Raw genomic sequence first — 23,611 nt, 5'->3', positions numbered from 1 at the left:
GCGAGTGACTAGACTGACCGGCCTGGTCGCAGCGCAGCCGGCCGGCCGCGCCCGGGCCCGCCAGCGCCACCAGCCAGCTTTTCATCAGTAAGCTCGCGTGATCCCGATCTGATGCAGCGGTGAAGATGAACATCATAAGCCCGCTTTAAATAATGGTAACTCCAGACTGTAAAGGTGTAAATGGACTGATGTTTTATTCAAGGAGCAAGAAAGAGGAGGTGGCTGTATAACTGTTAGTTCGTTGGTCGTTCAGTCGGCTAGAGTTTTGAGGTAAGTTGAAGTTGAGCTGACGGAGCTGACGACACAGTTATGCCGCACTGGCATTGCTATGATTGCTTAGGCCTAAATGAAATATAGCTGACGTACCGTACATATCTTATCGGTACCCGCACATAAATCAATGAGGATATCATAATTGCATGATTCCATAATTTGGATGATGACAATGATGATTACGATGATGCTGATGAAAATTGATGATGAATGATAAATGATGCTGAATGATCATGTCTGCTAGTGCCTAGTCTCATGATTGATGATGATGATGGAGATGAAGATGATGGTGATGATAGTGAATAGTGATGATAGTGATGACGATGAAGATGATGATGACGATGACGCAATGATGCTGATAAAAATTGATGAAGAAATAATAAATGTTCATGTAATTGTAAATGATGATGCTGGATCATGTCTGATGCATGATGATGATGAAGATGAAGATGATGGTGCATGGTGATGATGATAGTGATGATGATGACCATGATTGGTGATGATGAAATTGAAAGAGGATCAAGATGGTGAAGATGATGACAATGATGGTGATGATGACAATGGTGATGATGGTGAAGATGATGATGGTGATCCACAGCATTTTAGGTGAGGTGGACGTCGGTAAAGCAGGATTGGGGGGGGGGGCACTTACATTGACAAGTGGACATCATGCGCGACCCCCAAAACACCTACAATTTATGTCTTTTTCAAGATAGGGCACGTTAAGTACGCAATCATAATAAAGCTGTTAAAGACACTAAAATAATGGATATAATTGGTATCTGTTTTGCTAGGAAAGCTTTGTGTAAAGGGTCAAAATTGTGAGGGTATTAAAAAAACAAATGTTTTATAAAGGATGTACTTTTTGCCCCAACAGTGAATACTACGTGTTTAGAGTACGATTTGCATGAGGTGTGGGAAATAGGCCGTACTATTTAAACCCAATGATGTAGGTATTAAGTCAGGGTGACCAGACGTCCCGTATTTCCCGGGATTGTCCCGTATTTTGCTCCTGTGTCCCGGCGTCCCGACAGACCCTTCCCGGGACGCCTATTTGTCCCGTATTTCAGAATATTGAACAAAATGTAGTTTTAAAAGCGACAAATTTTCATTAAATAACCATCAGCTGACGAAGCATGGACAACAATTAAATCGATAACTGTAAACTTTTGCAAGTTCTGCGATGATTTCTTGCTAACCCAATACATTGCAAACGAACTGGCCTCCATGTGTGTGGCAGGCTACTAGCTAGGCATGTAGGATCGAAGCAAATTCTCAATGGTGCAAACAATCTCACAAGCATGATAAACAGTTTTTCCACCAAAATAATCACAAAATCGGCGGGAAATTTTTATAATTATACTATGGATTCTCAGATTAATGATTTGGAGATGTAATCGGAGGAACAAGTTATTGACTTTTCATAGATCTAGTTGTTTCAGCTTTCGTTTTGGGTCTTGGTGTGTACGATGCCGGGATATTTCACCTAATGTTTGACAATTTCCACCAAAATAATCACAAAATAGGCGGGAAATTTTTATAATTATACTATGGATTCTCAGATTAATGATTTGGAGATGTAATCGGAGGAACAAGTTATTGACTTTTCATAGATCTAGTTGTTTCAGCTTTCGTTTTGGGTCTTGGTGTGTACGATGCCGGGATATTTCACCTAATGTTTGACAATTTCCACCAAAATAATCACAAAATCGGCGGGAAATTTTTATAATTATACTATGGATTCTCAGATTAATGATTTGGAGATGTAATCGGAGGAACAAGTTATTGACTTTTCATAGATCTAGTTGTTTCAGCTTTCGTTTTGGGTCTTGGTGTGTACGATGCCGGGATATTTCACCTAATGTTTGACAATATGTTTCACTTTGAAATTTTTTCAATTTCTAAAACATTTTATTTTTTAAGTTTTAAAAATACATTAAAAAACCACCAAATAAAATTATGATTTTCATTAGATGATTGGATTTTTTGTTTACTTGAAGTTTGAACTTTCTTTCTTTTATATATACTCTATCTTTTCTGCTTGCCCTTTTTGTTCCATCTATCTTTATTTTCTCGCTTTCTTTCCTAGACATTTTCTTTTCTCTCTCTCTGTTCATTTTTCTTTCTTTCCTTTCTCTTACTTTCCTTCTTCATCAAATATCCTTTTTTATTTCCTTCATCCTTTCTTTCCTTATAATTACCGTGGCTTCCTTCTCTCTTCATCTCCTGTTTCTTTTCGTTCTTTCTCTCCTCCCATTATTTTGTCCTTTTTTGCGTTCTCTCCTCCCTTCATTCTTCCCTTCCGCTCTTTCTTCCTTTCTTTATTTCTTCCCTTCGTATTTTTTCCCTTATTCTTTCTTTTGTTTCTTTCTTTCTTTCCCTACCTTAATTCCTTCCTTCCTCCAGTTTTCTTCTTTCTTTCATTCTTTCTTTCAAAGAATAAAGGAAACATGTTTATTTCCTTCATTGTTTCTTTCCTCCTTCTTTTTCTTACCTTTCCCCCTTTATTTCTCTCCTTTATTTTGTCTTTCAGACATTTATTCATCTTCGCTTCCTTTCTTTCTTTTCTTCTTTTTTTCCTTTTTCCTTTTTTTCTTTCTTTCTTTCTTTTTATTTAATTTCAAAGAATGACGGAAACCTTATATTTTACCTCTTTTATTATTTCTTTCATCCTTCTTTTATTCTAACTTTCTGGTATTTTTTATTTTTCCCTTTATTTTCTTTCCTTCTCAATCATCTCTTTTCTTTCTCCTTCATTCTTTCGTTCACCTTCTCTTCCAATTCTTTATATTTTTCACAAGTCTAATACTTTGTGTAGGCTTCTTTGTTGATCTTCGTTTGTCAAATGTCCCGTATTTCATTTTGTGAAATCTGGTCACCCTGTATTAAGGTAAAACTGATGTGACATAATCAAAATATCGCTATACTTGTTTAGGGGTTCAATTCAGGAAATACTTGCTAAGAGGATCCTTTTGTTTCCAACACTTGTTAAGGGTAGGTACTAGCGTACCTACGGGGCGGGGGGGGGGCAGTCTGCCCCCCTGATGAGCCACAACCCATGCAAAGGACATATCCCAGCCCCCCCCCTGATGCGCTTGAAAGACCTGTTGCCCCCCTGATGAGCTTGAAGACATTTTTTCAATTTTTTTTCTGGTACGAAATCCTTTATTTGTGATTGAAGACCTTTTTTTTTTTTCTTGTCAAATTTTTGGGCATTCTATTGCCCGCCCTGTGGAAAATCCTAGTTACGCCACTGAGGGTAGGGTTTCATATCGGATTGGAGAAAGTAAAGATGAGAGATTAGAAATCAGAATAATTGGTGAATAGATTAAATATTAAAACCTCTTTTAGTTTTGTCAATCAAAAAGGCAGCTGTTATTCAACAAAGGTTGGAGATCCAGATCATTGATATAATCACCTCAAACAGTCACACCAGCATCTGGATACTTCACCAAGAGACTTGATATTTAGGTGATGATGATCTGAGTTGCCATTTCTAGGGAGAAATATACCATATTATTATCCATTCAGTAATAATGCATAAAAAGGAACATGGCAATTATGAGAGTGTCAGGATCAACAAACATTTCAATACCACCAACCAGGGACATGCTAGCTAATAAAGGGCAAAATTCTTCTTTAGCATAACATCTGACTCCACCACTGATTTGTTCACAAAGAAAACCATTCATAGATGCATATATTTAAATGATCCAGTGTTGTGTCATAGTATTAGCCATGTTTCTGAGATTGTGATTACATCAACGGAATTTTGTTGGACGACAATATCTAACTCATCATTTTTGTCTCACCTGCATAGCAGAGTGAGACTATAGGCGCCGCTTTTCCGGCGGCGTCGGCGTCAACATCAAATCTTAACCTGAGGTTAAGTTTTTGAAATGACATCATAACTTAGAAAGTATATGGACCTAGTTCATGAAACTTGGCCATAAGGTTAATCAAGTATTATTGAACATCCATTTAGAGTTTCATGTCACATGACCAAGGTCAAAGGTCATATAGGGTCAATGAACTTAGACTATGTTGGAGGAATCAACGTCGAAATCTTAACCTGAGGTTAAGTTTTTGAAATGTCATCATAACTTAGAAAATATATGGACCTAGTTCATGAAACTTGGACATAAGTTTAATCAATTATCACTGAACATCCTGCGTGAGTTTTATGTCACATGACCAAGGTCAAAGGTCATTTAGTGTCAATGAGCTTTGGCCGAATTGGGGGCATCTGTTGAATTCTCATTGTAACTTTGAAAGTTTATGGATCTGATTCATGAAGCATGGACATAATAGTAATCAAGCATCACTGAACATTTTGTGCAAGTTTCAAGTCACATGATCAAGGTCAAAGGTCATGTAAGGTCAATGAACTTTGGCCATGTTGGGTTTTTTGTTGAATAACCATCATATCTCTGTAAGTGTATTGGTCTAGTTCATAAAACGTGGAAATAAGAGTAATCAAGTATCACTGAACATTCTGTGCGCATTTCAGGTCACATGACCAAGTTCAAAGGTCAATGAAATTTGGCCAAATTGGGTGTATCTGTTGAATTACCATCATAACTTTGAAAGTTTATGGATCTGATTCAAGAATCTTGGACATAAGAGTAATCAAGTATCACTGCGAACATCCTGTGCGAGTTCAAGTCACATGATCAAGGTCAAAGGTCATGTAAGGTCAATGAACTTTGGCCATGTTGTGTTTTTTGTTGAATAACCATCATCTCTCTGTAAGTGTATTGGTCTAGTTCATAAAACGTGGAAATAAGAGTAACCAAGTATCACTGAACATCTTGTGCAAGTTATAGTAGTTTTCAAAGTCAGCACTGCTGCTATATTGAATCGTGTGATGCAGGTGAGACCGCCAGAGGCATTCCACTTGTTATTTGATAGGGCTCTCAGGTTGGTTAAAAATACAGAAAACAAATTACATGTATACCGACATCTGGGTTCCTTTCTCATCTTTATTAAGTTTGTTTGATTGGTTGTATTGTGTCTAGTGTTGGTACGTTCATTGTTGCAGATCCTCGTATCAATGATAACTGGTATTTGATTAGTGTCATGCATTTCATACCCTTTTCATAAACCTATCCTCCAATTAGCCGCCTAAGAGTAATGTGGATAATTCAATAAAAATTGCGTTCATAAACTCCGAAAATAAGGGGGATAATCGCCATGACAACTGGACATGCCCCCTCCGATGCGGTTGTGTTGGAAAAGGATGACCTTGTGACCGCACCATGGCAATTATCTGCATTATTTGGAAATGCGTTCATAAACTCAAAATCTTGTCCCGATGCTGCTATTATGCGGATAATAGCAGCATCAGAGTAATGTCCCGGATAACTACTTGTCCTCCTCCAATTTTACGACCAAATTATGCTGCTATTAGCCGCCTAATTCATAGTAACTGGGTTTATGAAAGGGGTATCAGATGTTGCAGAGTTTTCTTTCCTCTCTTTTCATAGGCTATAAAGCTGATGACTGTAGGTTCTTGATTGCATTCCAAACACAGGGGGTAATTCTCTGTCATAAATTGACTCAATTATAGTTCAGACAACATATTTGATTTTAAGATTTTCATCATCTGGGCCCAGATTGGGGTTAATATCCCCACATTTAAGTTCTATCTGGAAAGATGCACAGCTATTTGGATAATAGGATACATGGTACTTCAGAAACTTCAGAGTGTAGTTGCTTGGTATCCCTTTAATGTGCATTAATTATAGTATGTAGTGTCACAAAACTTTAATACAAAATGATAAAAGCTACATGTAGGACATGATTACAGTGGCCTCTATACTTCTATGTTCAATGAGGATTAAGCAGACATTTTAAGTTCCAAAGAAGTTTCAAAGTATTGTTTGGTTGTCTGGCTCACCAAAGCCCAGTGTTACAGAGTACATGTACATGTATACATACAAAGGTATGGTGCTTACACTCAACTTGTTCCAGTTGGAGTTAAACTGTCACAAATACGATCCTCCAAAGTCAAAACAAAAATCATAGTGTACAAACTGGTTTCTAAATTGCAATATGAATATCTTCCATACTAATATAATTCATAAAAATCAGGAGAACATACTGGTCTTTCTACTGCACATGAGGCACCCATATGTTGTACATGTAAGCCTTGAAAAGTAAATCCATTTTTGTATGATTCATGGTGTATGTGTATACATTTCTTTTCTGAATGATTTGATAGAGCTCTGCATTTTAAGTTAAATATTTGGCCTGTGTAGTCAATTCATCCTGTATGGGATCTCTTTTCCTAGGAAATAATCAAGTGATGATGGTCTTCTACATCACACTCTCTGTTGTTCTTGTAATCTGCACTGGTTGCCAAGGAAACGTTGGTAACAAGGAAGGTACATTCTTGGGAGATGCTGCCCACTACTTGCCTCCTGGGAATGTCTTTGAGAAGGAAGCATCCATTCAGAATGTTTCTGAAGTTTGCCTGGCGGATTTGTTGAAGCTCTTTTCAGGAGATCCCAATTTGTTTCAAGGTGAGTTTTCAGCTGACTTGTCAATGAATCCATAAAGTAGGAAGGGGGATATTTTCTGTTCCAGTAACAATTTTGGGGGGCTCTCGGGACAAATTGTGCAATGCTTTAAATGTGTATTTTTGCATGCATGCAGTAGAGTTTTCTTATGGTTCCAACCTATAAAACAATAATAAAACTATAAAACAATGAGTTGATTTTTGAGAAATTTGTAATGCATGTATTTATACATATTTTTTCAAATACGAATATTATATTAAAAAGAATTCAAGACTTGCAATTCCAGATTTGCATTGATATTTACCATGCGATTCATTCAAGAAGGCCATTGACAGAACCTTCTAATCCTCACCCCGCCCTCTCTTATCAGATGCATTTATGCCCAGGAGGGCCATGCATCGTACACATCCAGATCCAGGGATGGAAGTTTTTTGTGATTATTAATTTGTTGTTTTCACATGTACACCATTATCTTTCAGTTGTGGATTCGTTTGGAAAGCCAACACCCGGTACTCTTGTTGGGAACACAGCATGGATCGGTCATTATGACGAGTGTATGAATATCACTGATTTTAGATATTGTCTTGTAGATATGGGACTCAACATCACTCTCAGTGCCAACCACACTTTGGTAAGTTAAGAAAAATTATCTTTCACCTTTTTATATTTTAACCCAAAACAAAAGTGATCATACTCTCGCCAATAGCTGTTGATATTCCAAAATGTGTCTTGGTACATGTATACATAGAGGAATAATGATTTAATTGATACACTAGAAGGGGGAGTCCATACTTTTGAAAGCCATTCTTTAAAGCAGAAAATTTAGAGATATTAAGGATTTGTCAATAACCAATCAAGGAGTAACAGAGATATTGATTATCAATTTTCATTTCTATGAAGTCAGATCAAGGAGATCACTCTCTTTGGTCAGATAAATTTACAGTGTATGCCTACATGAGCATGATACAGCTAACTTCATTAATTAAATTCTTTGAAGGTGATTGGATGGATGCTCCTCAGTAAAACTGTGTTTTTCAAAATTCAAAGGTCTGATATAGCTTTATAGATCATTCTCAGGACATTTTAGGACTGGGTTGTCCTCGGCTCCTGTTTTTACTACTTATTATGAAGTGCAGTGTAAACACCATCATTTACATATTTATTTTGTTCAAATGACCAATAATGCTTTTCTCTGTTTTATTCTTGAACAATGCTTAATGCTTTTGAATAAAAATTTATGTGTCAGTTGACAATGTTATAATCGTGATCTGTTGTTATTAGCTTTGGGTTACAGAGCCATAATTATTTTGTTGAATATCACTTTCAGGCCCTACCAATCAATTGGGGAGTGTGTGCTCCTATTACCTGCCATGAAGATGACATACAGAATGGGCTTGAAATCTTCTTAGGTAAATACAGTATGCAATCCTTGCTTTCAATTTTATGGCACTTTCATACAAGAATTCATTTTCATGTTAATACTAACATTAATTTCCCTTTGTAATGTGTGTGAGTTTTGCGCATTTGATGATCAAATGATGTTTGATTATTAAGAAAAAGAAAGAGTAAGAAAACATAGATGAATGTATTGATCTAGTGTATTTGTTGATTGTCATGTACATGTTCAACCCCCCCTTTTGACTTGATCTAAGTGAAATTCGTAAGAAATTGTATCTTGTTCTTTTAAAGAACTTTGTAAGAGCATGTTATTAACACCTTAAAACCCCTTTACCTAATTTAATGACCATCAAAGTATTGCAGGTGGTAGGATCGGCTTTGGTAGAATAAGAACTATTTTAATGTAAAATATAACAAGTAGAAAAAAAATGCAAATTTTTTTCAAATATTGATTTACTGGAATTTTGATTATAGATCATGATGATATGTTCATGAGGAAAAAACAAACATCTTTTTTATCATTGCAAAATAGAGTATGAATTGAATGTGCTCTCTTATGAAAATTACCCATGCATGTTTACATTTGGTGCTGTGAATTCATATGAATGAATTCTTGAATGGCAGTCAATATGTCTGAGTACCTCTTATCTGAAATTTACGACTTCAGACAATAGATAAAATGATGTCTGGTTGATAAGAGGTCAGAGTACATGTTGACCTTGTTCAAATATATATTTTTTTTTCATTGAGTGCAAGCACTGTACATCTTGGTGTTTTATAGTTACCGTACATTCATTCATGAAAATAAAGCTCATTTTTGGTTATGTTGTTACCAATAGTAAAGACTAAGATTAAGTAAATATTAGAGGTGTTGTGGCTCAGTGGATAAGTCTCTGGACTTTGAATGACAAGGTCCGGAGTTCAAATCCCACCACAGCACTCATGTCCTTTGACAAGGCATTAATCTACACTTGCCACCTTCCACCCAGGTGTAGTAAGACCGGGGTAATAGTATGTAGCGCTTAGAAACATTGTGTTATTAAGTGTCAAATAGATAAGATGCCAAATTTGTTTCATCCTGTTTATTGTTCAGTTTTCAAAACTCCAGTTAATAATTAACTTAATATTATAACTTTTTGAGTTTCATCAGTGTTACTTCATTTGATTTGAATTCACAATCAATTGCAGCATTTTTTTTCCCCAGCCCATTCCAAGTTTTTAGTATACAATTTTTGCACCGCCTTGAAAGTCTTACTATTTAATTGTTGTTGCTTTTGCATTCACCCCTCTTAAACCATGGAGATTTGCAGAAGATTTGTTAAGAGACTATTAACAGTAATCTTAAGTGGAACCCTTGATAGTCATAATGAGAAAGATCTATTGAAATAATTGGAATTGGGGAATGATACAAGCTGGATGACGAAAGTCATGAGCTATGAAAGCAAATATGACCATGCAGTGGAACTTTGGGATTTAATTTAAAAAGGAAATGAACTTGACTTTTGCACTGCAGTAATGAATTAAGAAAAAACAGAACTGGAAAAAAAATGATTGTAAAATATCTAATAAGGTATATTATGTATATGTGTTGTGTGCATTGCTTTCCTATACAAAATTGAGTTGGATTTTCAAAAAAACTTGATTAAGTATAAGTCTGGATTCTGTGAATTGTTAGTCATATTCAGGGCATGCTGTATAAATAGCAAAGTTCATCATATGACCAGGGAGTTGTTAGTAATACCTCAGTCAAATTTGTTCTACGGCGGACGTACAGCGAGTCGAAAACACCCGTTATATTAATTTTTATTCAAACCACCTATATGTAGTCGGTAAAAAAAAATTTAAACGGCTGTTTTGACTCGCTGTACGGCTGCCGTATAGCAAATTTGATGGAGGTATCAGACTAACAGTTCCTTGATTTGACTGTGCCACTGTTATTCAGACTATTCTTCAACAGACATCATGCTATTATGAGTCATGTTATTTGACCTTTCCAAACTGAACGTATTTGGATAGCTGATAGCCTAGGTGAATAGGGATAATTTTTACCATAACAAGAAAGATGCTTAATCATGATATGTACATGTGATGTGGAGCTAAATGTACATGTACTGTAAAAGTACATATGTACATACAGCTTCTTGTACATTTTTGGGGTGTTTTTTTTTATATAGATTATATCTCTAATCTTTGTTTTTATTTGGCAAAATTTTAATTTTCCAGAGACACTCTAGAGAGGTGCTCTTAGTACTGAGGTCATGCATAAGTTATTTCTCTTAATTTTCCAAACTTTTTTCAAATAAGATGATTATTGCTGTACTATGGTCAGTTTTCTTCTAATCACTATTCCTGGGATGGTACTTGTGTACTGGTACATGTATATGGTTGCAAACTGGTTTTGAATTATGATTTGCAATGTTTTCACACCAAAGGATGTGTTGGTATAGTGGATGACTGCATGAACTAGGAATATGGTGATCTTAAAGTGTAATTGGGTGCTTTTTTAACTCATGAAATCGACATGCTTGTATAGCTCCAGTGAAAATATGAGCTTTGTGATTGGAATTCTTGAAGTTTAACAAACAAAAAAATGAATGAAATTGTGAAATATATTATTTATTTTTTGTCCTTTTATTTTCACAGCAGAAATTTTGCCCTGGTTATCAGCACATAAAGAACATTGCAATCAATTGCAATCTGCAGATCAAGTGTTCATTTATATACCTTTCTTTCTCTTGCAATACCCTTTCTTTAAAAAGAAAAAAAGAGAATAGCCTTGAAAAATGAATTGCAAGACAAATATTGTTTTTACATTATTTGCTGTTTGTTCTCCTAATCTACAGTTTAAATCTTGATTCTTTTTTATCTGTATACGTTTGTTACAATCAGCTATTAACTGATGACAGCAAATGATATTCATTTTAATTTGTCCATATGAATAAAAAAAAAATTGGCGAGGAACATTAGAGTATGTGTATTTCTAGAATTGCACTTTGAGCTGTATTCATGACAAGGACATTGCAGCTTTGTTCAGGCACAGGAAGGCCCGGGGATTGTTGTTTTGGTGACAAGGGGATGTTCTTTTGTATAATACAGGGGATGCATAGTATGTGCTTGAGATTTACAATTGATTGTACGTGTAATGATGAATACATGGTTTGCTGTAGACGTATAGCACAGCTACAAATTAAACTGATTGGTGCATTTGCCAGACTACCCAGGTTCAACTTCCCGTTTATTTTCCTTACTTTGGTGTCATTCCATAATTAATAAATCTTTATAAAAGAAGCATGACCCTTTCCTCTCTTCTCTCCATATTCTGCATACACATGAACCAATATTGAAGCTGCTGGTAATAGGTTAGGATTTGTATTATTGAAAGATTTTTTTTAGTGGAAAATGGAAACCAGTTACTTTCCATTTTTTTACTCCACATTTTATATGAGAAATAACAAGAAATAATAATGTTATCAACTATCAAGATTTACATGTCATGTGCCAAATTTTCTTATTTTGAATGTATATTCCAAGAAAGAAAAGGCTTGGCAGATGATAGGAATTAAATGATATTCCAATATTCAAGGACAGTAAAACAAAGTGAAAGGATATGTCAATGTGAAGGACAGAAATCAAAATGTAGAATACAATTGGAGATATGGATTAATAGAATTTTTGTTGTTGATAATCTTATGATTTTTCTTCAGATCTACTGAATGTGAGCTGGATTGGATTAAAGGATGTTGCTGGCTCAGCAGTCCATTGTACAGAGAAACCCCATGCTGATTTCAATGGTGGATTTATAGGAACATGGTATGTAATTTGAATATTGTATCATTCAAACTAAACTTTATAAAAATGTTTTATAATTCTGAAAATTTATTTGCTACTATTAATAGTTTGAGTATGCTTTATGGTTGCCTTCCTTTCACCTTGTTCTTTTACTATTTTTCTTCGCTGTGCTTGTATTTTTCTTTATTTACATCTTTTTTTTTCTTCTCTTACTTTTTCTTTTTCTGCTCCATCTGTCCTTCTTGTGTCTTCCTGCCCTCTGTTTTTCTTCTTTCCTTATCCTTCTCTTTCTTTAAAACTTGTGAATAAAATATGTTTTAAATAAACTGTAAAGAGGTCTTATATGGAGTTTCTCTGGATGCAGAATGAGTCTATTTTGTGATTTTTCTCTCCTTTTTAATTTTTTTTCAGTGTTCTCGTTAGCATCCTGTCTATGCTCAGTATTGTTGGCACAGTACTAGACAAACACATCACCCGCAACCAAAGGCGGAGACCGTCCCTACCTCCGCTACCACATGGCACAGCTAATGGATCTAGTGGAGATCAGAGGCCATCTCAGAGATCAACTGATCCCTCTAGTATCTATGCCACTGTTGATAAGAGGAGGAGTAAAGACAATGACCCAGACTCTGTCTATGCATGTGTAGATGACCTCAGGTCAGATGGGGGAAAGGGTGAAGTTCAAGGTCAAAGTTTAAATGAAAAGCAACATCTGAGTTCCACTGATGGGAGTTATGGTTCTACAAGACAGAGGGAAGGGCTTCATGAAAACAAAGTTGAGGATAGAGAGGTATGAGAATCTTTGAAAAGAGCATCCAATCAATACAGGATTTTCCATTCCATACAAAAAGAGGACGATATTTTTTTCTTCAATGTACATGTACAGACAACAGAATAATGTGACTGATGGTTCCTTTGCAGAAGCTTTGAAAGTTTCTTCACTTGCACTCCTGTCTTTCTCCTTCCATGAACTCTCCCTGCTTCATGCATGACTGAATGGTTGCTGACCAATAAAAAGAACCGCTTGATTATAGAGCTGTTCTTATTGCATGAGACAATGTCAGATTTAATCCCTGCCTATTTTTCTTCTGATATTAATAGAATTACAGTCAACCCCGAATCACGTGGACCTTAATGCATGAAAAATTATTTTGCCATCCCATAGTAACTACCATGGTTAATAATAGTCATGCTCAACACCCAATCAAAATAATAATAATAATAATAATAATAATAATAATAAAGGTATATTTACCCAGGGTAGCCACTTCAGTTCCGAAAACTGTTCTCCCAGCGGGCCCTGCTATTATTACCCGGCTAAGCTAGGCTACCTTCTCGGTGCACACAGCTTTTTGAGGAATTACTTCCTGCCGGTACCAATTTACCTCACCTGGGTCGAGTGCAGCACAATGTGGATAAATTTCTTGCTGAAGGAAATTACGCCATGGCTGGGATTCGAACCCACGACCCAAAATCAAGGAGCCCATGGAAGATACCCATCAAGGGCAAAGCTACTACAAAAATATTGTTCATGCATCAGGACCCTGATTATAATAAGCACCATGCTCATAAGTATGTTAAATGTCTGTTATTAAGAGATGGGCTCACTGGCTCTTGATTCATTTTCACTCTTAAAATTTTTTGTGCTGGTATTTGATTTCTTTGTTCAGTGTGATAAAGCATCTTATTTTTTTCCCTCTAGGTTCAGATTGCTTCTGGCACAGCATCAGAAACCACAGCCTTGCTTGCTGGATCTCATTATCAAGTGGTCAGTGTGAACAAAACCCCAAACAGTAAGGGAATTATCTCTTTCTCTCCCTTCCCCTCTCTTTCCTTGCAGTTGTTTGCCTATTAGGCTTTATAGGAATACTGAGATATGATGACATTGACAAACTTTGATAAAAGACACCATGTTTTGGCAGAGTTGAAAATGTCAAAGGTCATTTGCAGGGAGTAAGGCACTATTAGATCTGGAATTGAAGTTCACAGATACCATGATATTTGACCCTCCACCCCAATACCAACAACAAGTCACTTAGCAAGGTTCTGTGTAAATGAATTTCTCCTACATTCAATCAAGTACTATTGAAGTTTAAAGGTCAAGTCCACCTCAGAAAAATGTTGATTTGAATCAATAGAGAAAAATCAGACAAGCACAATGCTGAAAATTTCATCAAAATTGGATGTAAAATAAGAAAGTTATGACATTTCAAAGTTTCGCTTATTTTCAACAAAATAGTTATATGAACGAGCCAGTTACATCCAAATGAGAGAGTCGATGATGTCACTCACTCACTGTTTCTTTTGTTTTTTATTGTTTGAATTATACAATATTTCAATTTTTACGAATTTGACGATTAGGACCTCCTTGCCTGAAGCACAAAATGTTAAAATAATGGAATTCCACGTGTACAGGGAGGAATGAAACTTCATTTCACATGACAATGACAAGAAAATAACAATATTTCATATAATAAAATACAAAAGAAATAGTGAGTGAGTGATGTCATCAACTCTCTCATTTGGATGTCACTGGCTCGTTCATATAACTTTTTTGTTGAAAATAAGCGAAACTTTAAAATGCCATAACTTTCTTATTTTACATCCGATTTTGATGAAATTTTCAGTGTTATGCTTGTTGAATTTTTCTCTTTTTATTCAAATCAAGTTTTTGTTGGGGTGGACTTGTCCTTCAATTTTTATCAATATCAACAAGTTATATCATCTAAAGCTTAGGATTTACCTTCAAACTTTGTAGAAAACTCATTTCATTTCATGTGACTTATTTTTGGTTTTCAGCTGGAGGGTGTTATATGAAAACACTTTCTTTTGTATTTGTTTCAGGTTTGTGGAAGCAGTTTCTTCTCTGTTTTTCCATGTCTCGCAACCTTCCAAAGATCCTTAGCTCAAAGCAGGCTGCAGGAGGCATTCCTTGTTTAAATGGTATCCGAGTTATTAGTATTACTTGGATCATCTTGGGTCATTCATTCTCTATGGTGATGAATGCAGGTTTATCAGGTAATTATTATCATCATCATCACTACCACCACTACCACTACAAATCACCATCATCATCATCATCATCATCATCATCATCATCATCATCATCATCATCATCATCATCATCATCATCATCATCATCATCATCATCATCATCATCATCATCATCATCATCATCATCATCATCATCATCAACAACATCAACATCATCATCATCACTACCACCACAATATTGTCATCACCACCACCACCACCATCACCACCATCATCATCATCATCATAATTATCATCATCATCATCATCATCACTACCACCACAATATTGTCATCACCACCACCACCACCACCACCATCATAATCATCATCGTCGTCGTCGTCGTCATCATTATCATCATCATCGTCATCATCACTACCACCACAATACTGTCACCACCAGCACTGCCACCACCACCATCATCATAATCATTATCATCATTACTATCACCACAATCAACATCATCACCAACACTATCACCATCATCGTCATCATCATCATCACTACCACCACTTCCTCCACAATCATCATCATTATCACCTGTAATCAGCATCATCATCAGTCATTGTTTTTCTGTTATTAAAGTACAAGACATTTAGCAAATTCATGACACATAAGAAATTTATGTATCGATGTGCCTTTTTCACTCTTGAGTGATGCATATTTGAACTACATTGTGCATGAAATCTATTTTGTTTTTACAATGCACTCTACATTTATTGACCATTTTTTTTTTTTTAGAATGCAGCATACATTTATTGTATTTCAACTACATTCCAGTCAATCATGAAAACAGAATATTAACTTGCAGTACTCTTTAATGTAATGTTTCTCTTTTAGAAAATCTTTTTGTTGCATTTGGAAACTTCCTTCAGGATTTCAGCTTCCAGGCTCTTATTGCTGCTACGTATGCAGTGGATTCCTTCTTCTTGCTCAGGTAAACACTATACCACATATATAAGAATAGCACCTATTTTTCATGAAGCAGGGCAACTCCATAAAGTATTCATGTCAAAACTTCTGTTTGTTTGACCTTCCTGTAATTTTAAAACATGATAGCCACCCTAACATTCCGGCTTAGAGTTAAAAGTAACTTGGAAGTAAGAATTGATACATGATAAGGTGAGGGAATAGAAACTTTGCTGAAATAGAATGTTGAGATCGAAATTTTCTTTTGAATACAGCAATTCTCTGCCTAAGGCTAAGTCACAGATGCAAATAATTGCTCAAGTCAAAACAATTTTTTACCAAGGCCCTGTCTTTTAAAGAACTGTGATTGATCTCAATCATTCCTAACTATGGAAAACCAAGAGCATTGCGCTTCATTATTTTTTAACCATGCACTCATCCCTTTGCAAACAATCAGGATCATATTAATGGGGTTCCCTGTTTGTTTTTTAAAATTTAAATGAGGTCTAATTTAATCCTTACAATGACACATGTATTTTCTTTGTATCCATGTTTTTTAGTGGTCTACTCTTGACGTACCATGCATTGAAGAAGATGAATGAAAATGATGGAAAACTGTCTTGGGGATGGCTATACTTACACAGGTATATCCGGTAAGTCTCAATTTCATACAAATACTGTCCAGTTTTGCATCTCATCTGTAAAAGTCTTTCTCTAAATCAGATTTTCAATTATGTATAGTCCCTTTTTTAATATCTGATCTCTGATCTTTTTTTTCTTAAACATTTTACTGCAAAGATTGTTTGTCAAGATTGTATTAGAATTGGAATTGATTAGAAATTATCCATGATGTTAAAACAGAAATAGTTGGAATGAAAAAGGCCCACCAATCATGCAAAAGTCTAGTGTAACTTACATATGAACAACTTCATGATGGCATGTCACCTGGAGTGTTCCATACGTCTGTTCGTAGTTACGTATGATGTATGAACGATTAGTGACCACTCTTGTCCCTGTGAGATAACACATATTTTGCTGGGATTTTTAACATATTGGGACTGAATTTCCAGTAATTAACCCTATCTGAGTTTACCAAAAAAAGTAAAGTTCGCATTCAGATGCTGCTTATAATGACAAGAACTTTAATCTTAATAAAGCAATTTTCAACTGTAGTTGATGGGATTCAAATGATTGAGAATCTGATTTAATACCAGAGAACACGTTCCAGTGAAATGTAATGTCTTCAATAACTTATGAACAGTTTCATGGAACACCCTCTTAAAATACTTTCACCATCTCATTAGACTCTTCATATTGCAGTTATTCTATTCAATTCATTTATTTTCAATTCTAATGAAATAAAATGAACAGAGAAGTAGCATATACAGTTAGAATGATATGATGATTATACATGAGATCGTAATAACAAATTATCATTTTTATGATAGATTCATACAAATATAATAAGAGCATGAAGGAAAAGAGTTAAAAACAAGGGTGGATTTTAGGAATTGCTGAAAATAAAAGAATCCTATAATCCTATGAGGAATAATCAAAGCATTAAAGCAGTTTTATTGAAAAGTATATATAAGATTATGCATGACTTAAGAACAGCTTTACAATATCCCCTTTTTAATCATTTTTCTTTCCCCTAGTTTGACTCCATGCCTGGCTGTAATCATCTTAATCTGGATGTACTTCATACCCTATATGAGTCAGGGGCCCGTTTCCTTTCGCTTTGATGATAGAGTTAAACTTTGTCACGCTTGGTGGTGGACAGATCTCCTCTACATCAATAACTTTGTTCCTCCTGGTCTGCGGCAGGATGTAAGGACCTTGATGTTCTTGATTATTTTCATGTGTGCTGGGTATTTCTGGTTATGGGGGGAGTGAGGTGTTATGACATTGTCAATAACATTTGTACTCCTTGTTATCTGCCTTTGGTGATATCTGTCGTGTTGATATTTCTCTGATTTAACATGCCTCTTATACACCTCCAATTCGCTATTCGTAGCATTTTTTTTTGTGTAAGCATTTTTTTTAAAGCTCCTCCCACTTCCTATCTATTTAATCCAATCACTTGAGCTGTTAAAAGATCACACAGAACTTTTCAAGTATAGGCCCTGTGATATCCTAACCCACATACATGTACCTCATTTTCCATCATTCATTTATTTACATCATTTTACCTAATTTCACCTCATTTGATCTAATTCTACCTCATTTTCCAAATTTTTAAAACTAATTTTACTCTACCTTCAAAGTGTATAGCATGGAGCTGGTACCTTGCCAATGACATGCAGTTTTTCATCATAAGTCCTCTTCTAATCATCCCTATGTTCTGGTAGGTATATTGTTTCTATGTGTGTTTGAGTTTCTTTAATTTAGGTAGTCATTCGTAGAATTCTGTTTTTAATAAACTAATTTTCCAATAACGAAAGTTGGAATTTACTTTCAACCTTTTGACATTGTATTCATATGCCTTGAATCATTAAATGATGTTGTGTCAACGGTCTTATAAAACCTGCTGGCTGGGGTATATAGAAGAGGTGTAGTGGTTCTGACTCTCGCCTTGTAATCAAAGGGTCGTGTGTTTGAATCCCACTACAGCGTAGCGTCCTTTGGGAAGGCATTAATCCACACTCGATATCTTGTGCCCGATAGGGTGAGAAAGTCATGGTAGCTTTTCCAGTATTGTGTGCACCCCTATGTCAACTGGGTAGAATACCCCACAGGGAGTGGAGAATGTACTTACATTGTGTGCAGGGATGACTGATTGACTTTGATGACCAGGGTAGTAATAAATGTGTAAGCACTTACATTCGTAAAATGTATGTACAATGTATGTTATAAATGACCAGATTATTATTATTTTTATTTTATGTTTTAGCATGATAGGCCACTCTCCAATTGGTTGATATTTTCCCCTCTCTCTCTTCCTACAGGTATGGTGTTAAAGGAATGCTAGTATTAATTATAACTTGTGTGGCCAGTTTCATCACAACTGCAGTACTAGTTTACAAGAATAACTTTGAGGTTGGAATACTAGCCCAAGGGTGAGACATACTGAAGTACATTGGCCTGCATGTATTCTTGAAGGAAATTGAAACCCTTTGTACAAGTAAGCTCGTATGAAAACAGAAGAATGAAAGAATAAGTCAAACGATGCAAAAATTTTGAGCATTTGAATGTTGAAATCACAAATGCTATAGAGATCCTTCAGTTGGCAATGCGACCAAGATTTGATATGTCACACAAGTACAATTCTTCCCTTTGTACACTAAAAATATACCCTATAACCTCTATATTTGCTCATTCTAATGATAGTACCGACTTTTTTTCACCATGGTATATTTTATGAAACCTGTGATCTATGGATAGACTTGATAAAAATGTCTATTTAGGTAAAATATGAAAAGTGATAGGGGAGTTGTACAAACTTGACATCACACATATTGATCACATTGCCAGTGGGAGGATGTTTGCATCATTTAAACTCAACATTCAAATGCTCATGACTTCCTTATTATCAATTTTACTCAAACATTCATTGATTTGTTTCTTTCTGACTTTTCTGTTTTCACATAAGCTAACTTGTTCCAAGGATTTCACCATCTAGCTCGGGATTAATTTAACTCTGATCTAAAGTTGTGGCTTAACAGTGGATAGCCAGTTGTGTCTTTTTGAACTGTCTGGAACTTCATCACAATTAAAGCATTGTGGAAAAAGCACAGTGGACAATTTGGATAGTTTTGGCTTTCCATAATCTCATCACACAGTTATGCCATGGTCCAAGTTAAACTGGATAAAGGCCATTGTGTGGTATTAACATAATAGATCAATCTTCAGGCTCTGAAGAAACTTAGTCCACATTTCTATGGAATGCTAGGGTTTCATCTACCTTATTCAATATTGATGACAAATAAAGAGTAACCACTGCATGCCATTTTAATTTTATTTATTTATTTTTTATTTTTAAATCAAAACTAATATTTTTGACTTTTCAAGTGCAGGATTAAGATAATATGTTCTTGATATTAAAAGGGGTTGGCTACTGACATTCTATAAGAGTATAGATTGGTGTAACCTGTGTAACCAACTCATATTCATGAGCTATGAGTCAATCAACCTTTTTAATTGATAAATACTAAGAAATGTGAAACCAGGATCAGATAGACAGTTACAAATTGATGCAAGAATATGATTAACTAAAACTTTTGTCATTGGATTTATGTAAAGAATGCTCCATGATATCATATTTCATGCATCCAGTTTCAGTTGAAGACTATGATAACCTATAACCTTGTAGGCACCACAATACAATCTATAGATCTTGTATCAATTACAACAGACCAAGTAGGTCTTTACGCTCCTCCACTTCTGGCTACCTTGCAATTCCAAGGTTCATAAACTTGGCGGGAAAGATCCTTTGCTCATGCATGCCCCACTTTGTATCTCTGTAAAGACTTATAAAAATCTTCTCAAAACTCTTTTATTCAATTTCATAGTTCTTATGCGCCTTGAACACTGTACAGAGTGAATTTGGTGCTTAATAAGTCACACTATCATTTATTATTGTGTTGTTTTCTTTATTAGAATTGCAGATACTGTAATAGAATCTCCTGGTACGGAATATATGTTTGCTAATGATGTCAATGGAATCGTCTACAACAAACCTTATTGTCGCATCCCGCCTTATCTTGTAGGCATGGCTCTTGGTTATGCCATGTATAATATTGGAAACAAGAAACTTAAAATTTCTCCTGTAAGTGCATGTACATGTATAACTATTGGAATATGAATAATAATAATAATATAGAGTATTTCTAAAGTGCCAAATTCACATTGATTATGTGGTCAAGTCGCTGCGAAAAGGAACTAAGATAAAAATTTTATGGAGCAGGAAGGGACAAAGATAAAAGAAGCAGTCATGACAATGAAAGGAAACTACTTGAAGGCAATTTTAAACAAATGGGTTTTAGAGCAATTTTGAAACAATCGATGTTTGAAATACTGCAAAATGGAATATGGCAACTGATTCCACAAGGATATCCCAGCATTTCACCTTTTCTTGTTTAAGGGTGAAAGAGGGAGAGGTGATCTGTCTCAACTTAATCAACTTTTAATTTGAGTGAGGAAGACTTGGGTAATGATGGAGTGTAGTAAAAGATATGTCATTGAAATGTTCATACTATTATTTGAATGGATTTTAAATCTGTGATTTTGGTCAGACACGTAAAGCTTACTGTTGTAGAGACAGTATCGATCATTCAATTTGATGTTTTATTAAGTACATACATGTACCAAGGAAAAAAGTTATACGGGGGCTCTGGGCAATTTTGCCACCAGAATGCAAGAAAACTACTCATTCACTGCGATGTTAAAGCCTGTAGATTTACGCAGTCAGTTGTGAAAAGTAGCCCCTGAAAATATATTATATATATTTTGTCCTCTATTTACTGATATGAAAGTTTAATCATTTCATCATCATGACAGGTTCTGACATGTAAAAAAAACCAAACACTGTGAAATACACTGCTAAAAATAAAGAAATTCTCCACTCAACCATAAGTATGTTATATTTGTAATTCTGTATGCAGGTAATTGCAGCTGCAGGCTGGGCTGTCGCCACTGCCATAGCCATGGCGGTGGTCTACGGTCTCTACAATGCAAACAGAGGTGTTTCCACGCCAAGCCAGGCTGCTAACATTATGTCCCTTACGTTTTCTCGCTTCGCCTGGGCCCTAGCTGTCTCCTGGGTCATATTTGCTTGTCATTATGGATACGGAGGTGAGAGGAAGGGGCTGGGGTTTGGCGATGGGTTTTTTAACCTGATTGCTTGGAATTAGAAAGCATGGATGATTATAAATAAGCAAACTAAGGACCGAAGACTTAAGGTCCTTTCAGAGGGACCTGCAAAGCCTTCCTGAATAACACTAGCGCACCAAGTGGGAATAATACCTTGGTTAGTGGATTGCAAAACCACCGCTCTACTGGCTGAGCTTACATGCCTTCTCTTGAATGGGGGGGGGGGGGTTAAAAGTAAAAGAAAACAAATTTAGGTGGACCAAGGGAAGTAGTGTTTTTTTTTACATTATTTATCTGCTTTTCTGCTGTTACTTTTTTTTTAATTCCCATTTCGATTTCCCCCTGATATTGAATAGTATTTTACTTGTCATACCATGGACTTCATTTGTAGTACTGTCCAATCTTTTGCAGGAGTGGTCGATGATATTTTATCCTGGAACTTCTGGGTGCCGTTGAGTCGATTGACCTATTCAACCTACCTTATACATCCTGTCATACAGAGCCTGTATGGTTATAGTTTAGCCGTTCCTATTCACTGGTCTGTGTTATCATTGGTGAGTATCCTCTATCAGTGTATTTTATATTGGTGTAGCTCAATTGGTGAATTCAAGTTCGGTGTTGGTACTGGTGTTTGTGTAAGAGCATAATTTAGATTGCCTTTCCTTACACCAATCCCCTCATCTGAGTAAGTGAAAATGAGCTTAGCACTTGATAGATAGCTCCACGCTAATTGAGATTGTTCTAAGAGGTGCTTCATTTGAAGTTTGGTGCTATGCTGTTGTAATACACACAATCTATCACAAACACCAAAAGGTCAACACTGAAAAAAAATTCTAATTAGCATGAAACCACTTCTCACTATGGAATGGGATGAACATTTTATAATACAATCTTAGCATATATGCATTTCAGATATACAAGCCCTAAATCTATATTTGTTCAAATGTATCTTTAAATGAAGATAATGACATTACCAAAAGAGGATGGTAAACATGATAAACAGTAAAAAAAAAGGGAATCAAGTAGAAACAATGTACTACAGAAAGTGACAATCACTCCAGGTACACACACATAATAATAATAATAACATTTGTAGGGCGCTTTATACGAATAGCATTAAAGTAGAAGAAAAACTACGAAGTATGGTCCTCATTACAATTCTTTTTTACAAATTCATAGACAGGCTTAAAAAATCTTTTAAACATTGATTTGTAATTATTTCTGTCTCAATAATTGATTACAGACTTATCTGTATGCTGGCTCTATTCTACTGGCCCACTCTGTTGCCCTGGTCTTGTGTGTCTTGGTTGAATTTCCATTTGGTAACATGGAGAAGATGTTACAAACCATCGTCCAATCAAGGCATAGGCAACGGGATGCATGAACTTCATTCAACAAGTTATTGTTGACAAACTTAGCAATAGAAATATATATTTGTTACAGAATCTGTGGTAGTTTACCACATATTTGGTTCTGTTTTATATTAGGTTCCATGGCATTTGGTCCTGCAACAATTGTTCCCATATACCGGGTAAATTTCACACTTTAAACCAAACATAAATAAACCCTACACTCAAACTCAACCCTAACCCTAATCTTCAAAACATTTCTGAATAAAAAAAACCCCATCTCAACCGTTAGCTATGTGTTCATAAATATTTGCAGGGGAGCAATTGTCGCAGGATTAAATGTTGTATAACTATAACATTAACCATTTCTTCATTTCCAAGGGGATCCACACTTTACAAGCTTTGCTTTTTAGTGGACCCCCCTCATTTCCATTTATGCTCTATATTATGCTGTTTTTTGTTTTTTATTGTTTTACGAAGTAAGTATGCCCTTTCTGTAAAATTGTACTTGATTTGTATTACTTTATATTA

The 23,611-nt window shown here is 35.5% G+C and overlaps 1 protein-coding gene across 1 annotated transcript; it reads left to right on the top strand.

The window, feature by feature from the left end:
- The first annotated feature begins 43 nt into the window (after positions 1-43).
- LOC121423160 (nose resistant to fluoxetine protein 6-like) lies at positions 44-23,322 on the top strand. The gene is made up of 17 exons (XM_041618462.1): positions 44-270; positions 6,567-6,797; positions 7,274-7,425; positions 8,122-8,203; positions 11,897-12,002; positions 12,393-12,771; positions 13,684-13,774; positions 14,826-14,999; positions 15,855-15,951; positions 16,484-16,576; positions 17,579-17,750; positions 18,188-18,267; positions 18,869-18,979; positions 20,520-20,688; positions 21,524-21,713; positions 22,143-22,285; positions 22,975-23,322. The coding sequence occupies exons 2-17, from the start codon at positions 6,581-6,583 to the stop codon at positions 23,113-23,115; spliced, it is 2,397 nt and encodes a 798-aa protein (XP_041474396.1). The 5' UTR covers positions 44-270; positions 6,567-6,580; the 3' UTR covers positions 23,116-23,322.
- Positions 23,323-23,611: the final 289 nt, after the last annotated feature.

The sequence above is a fragment of the Lytechinus variegatus genome, chromosome 10 (assembly GCF_018143015.1).
Source record: "Lytechinus variegatus isolate NC3 chromosome 10, Lvar_3.0, whole genome shotgun sequence".
Taxonomy (NCBI): Eukaryota; Metazoa; Echinodermata; class Echinoidea; order Temnopleuroida; family Toxopneustidae; genus Lytechinus; species Lytechinus variegatus.
The sequence above is the reverse complement of the archived record's forward strand: the minus strand, read 5'-3'. Positions and strand labels throughout refer to the sequence as shown.

Excerpts from the sequence above, each read along its gene's own strand:
- LOC121423160 (XM_041618462.1), top strand. The coding sequence starts at position 6,581 with ATGATGGTCTTCTACATCACACTCTCTGTTGTTCTTGTAATCTGCACT. Across the intron at positions 15,952-16,483 it reads GATTCCTTCTTCTTGCTCAG|TGGTCTACTCTTGACGTACC; the intron begins GTAAACACTATA and ends CATGTTTTTTAG. Across the intron at positions 18,980-20,519 it reads GTTGGAATACTAGCCCAAGG|AATTGCAGATACTGTAATAG; the intron begins GTGAGACATACT and ends TTTCTTTATTAG.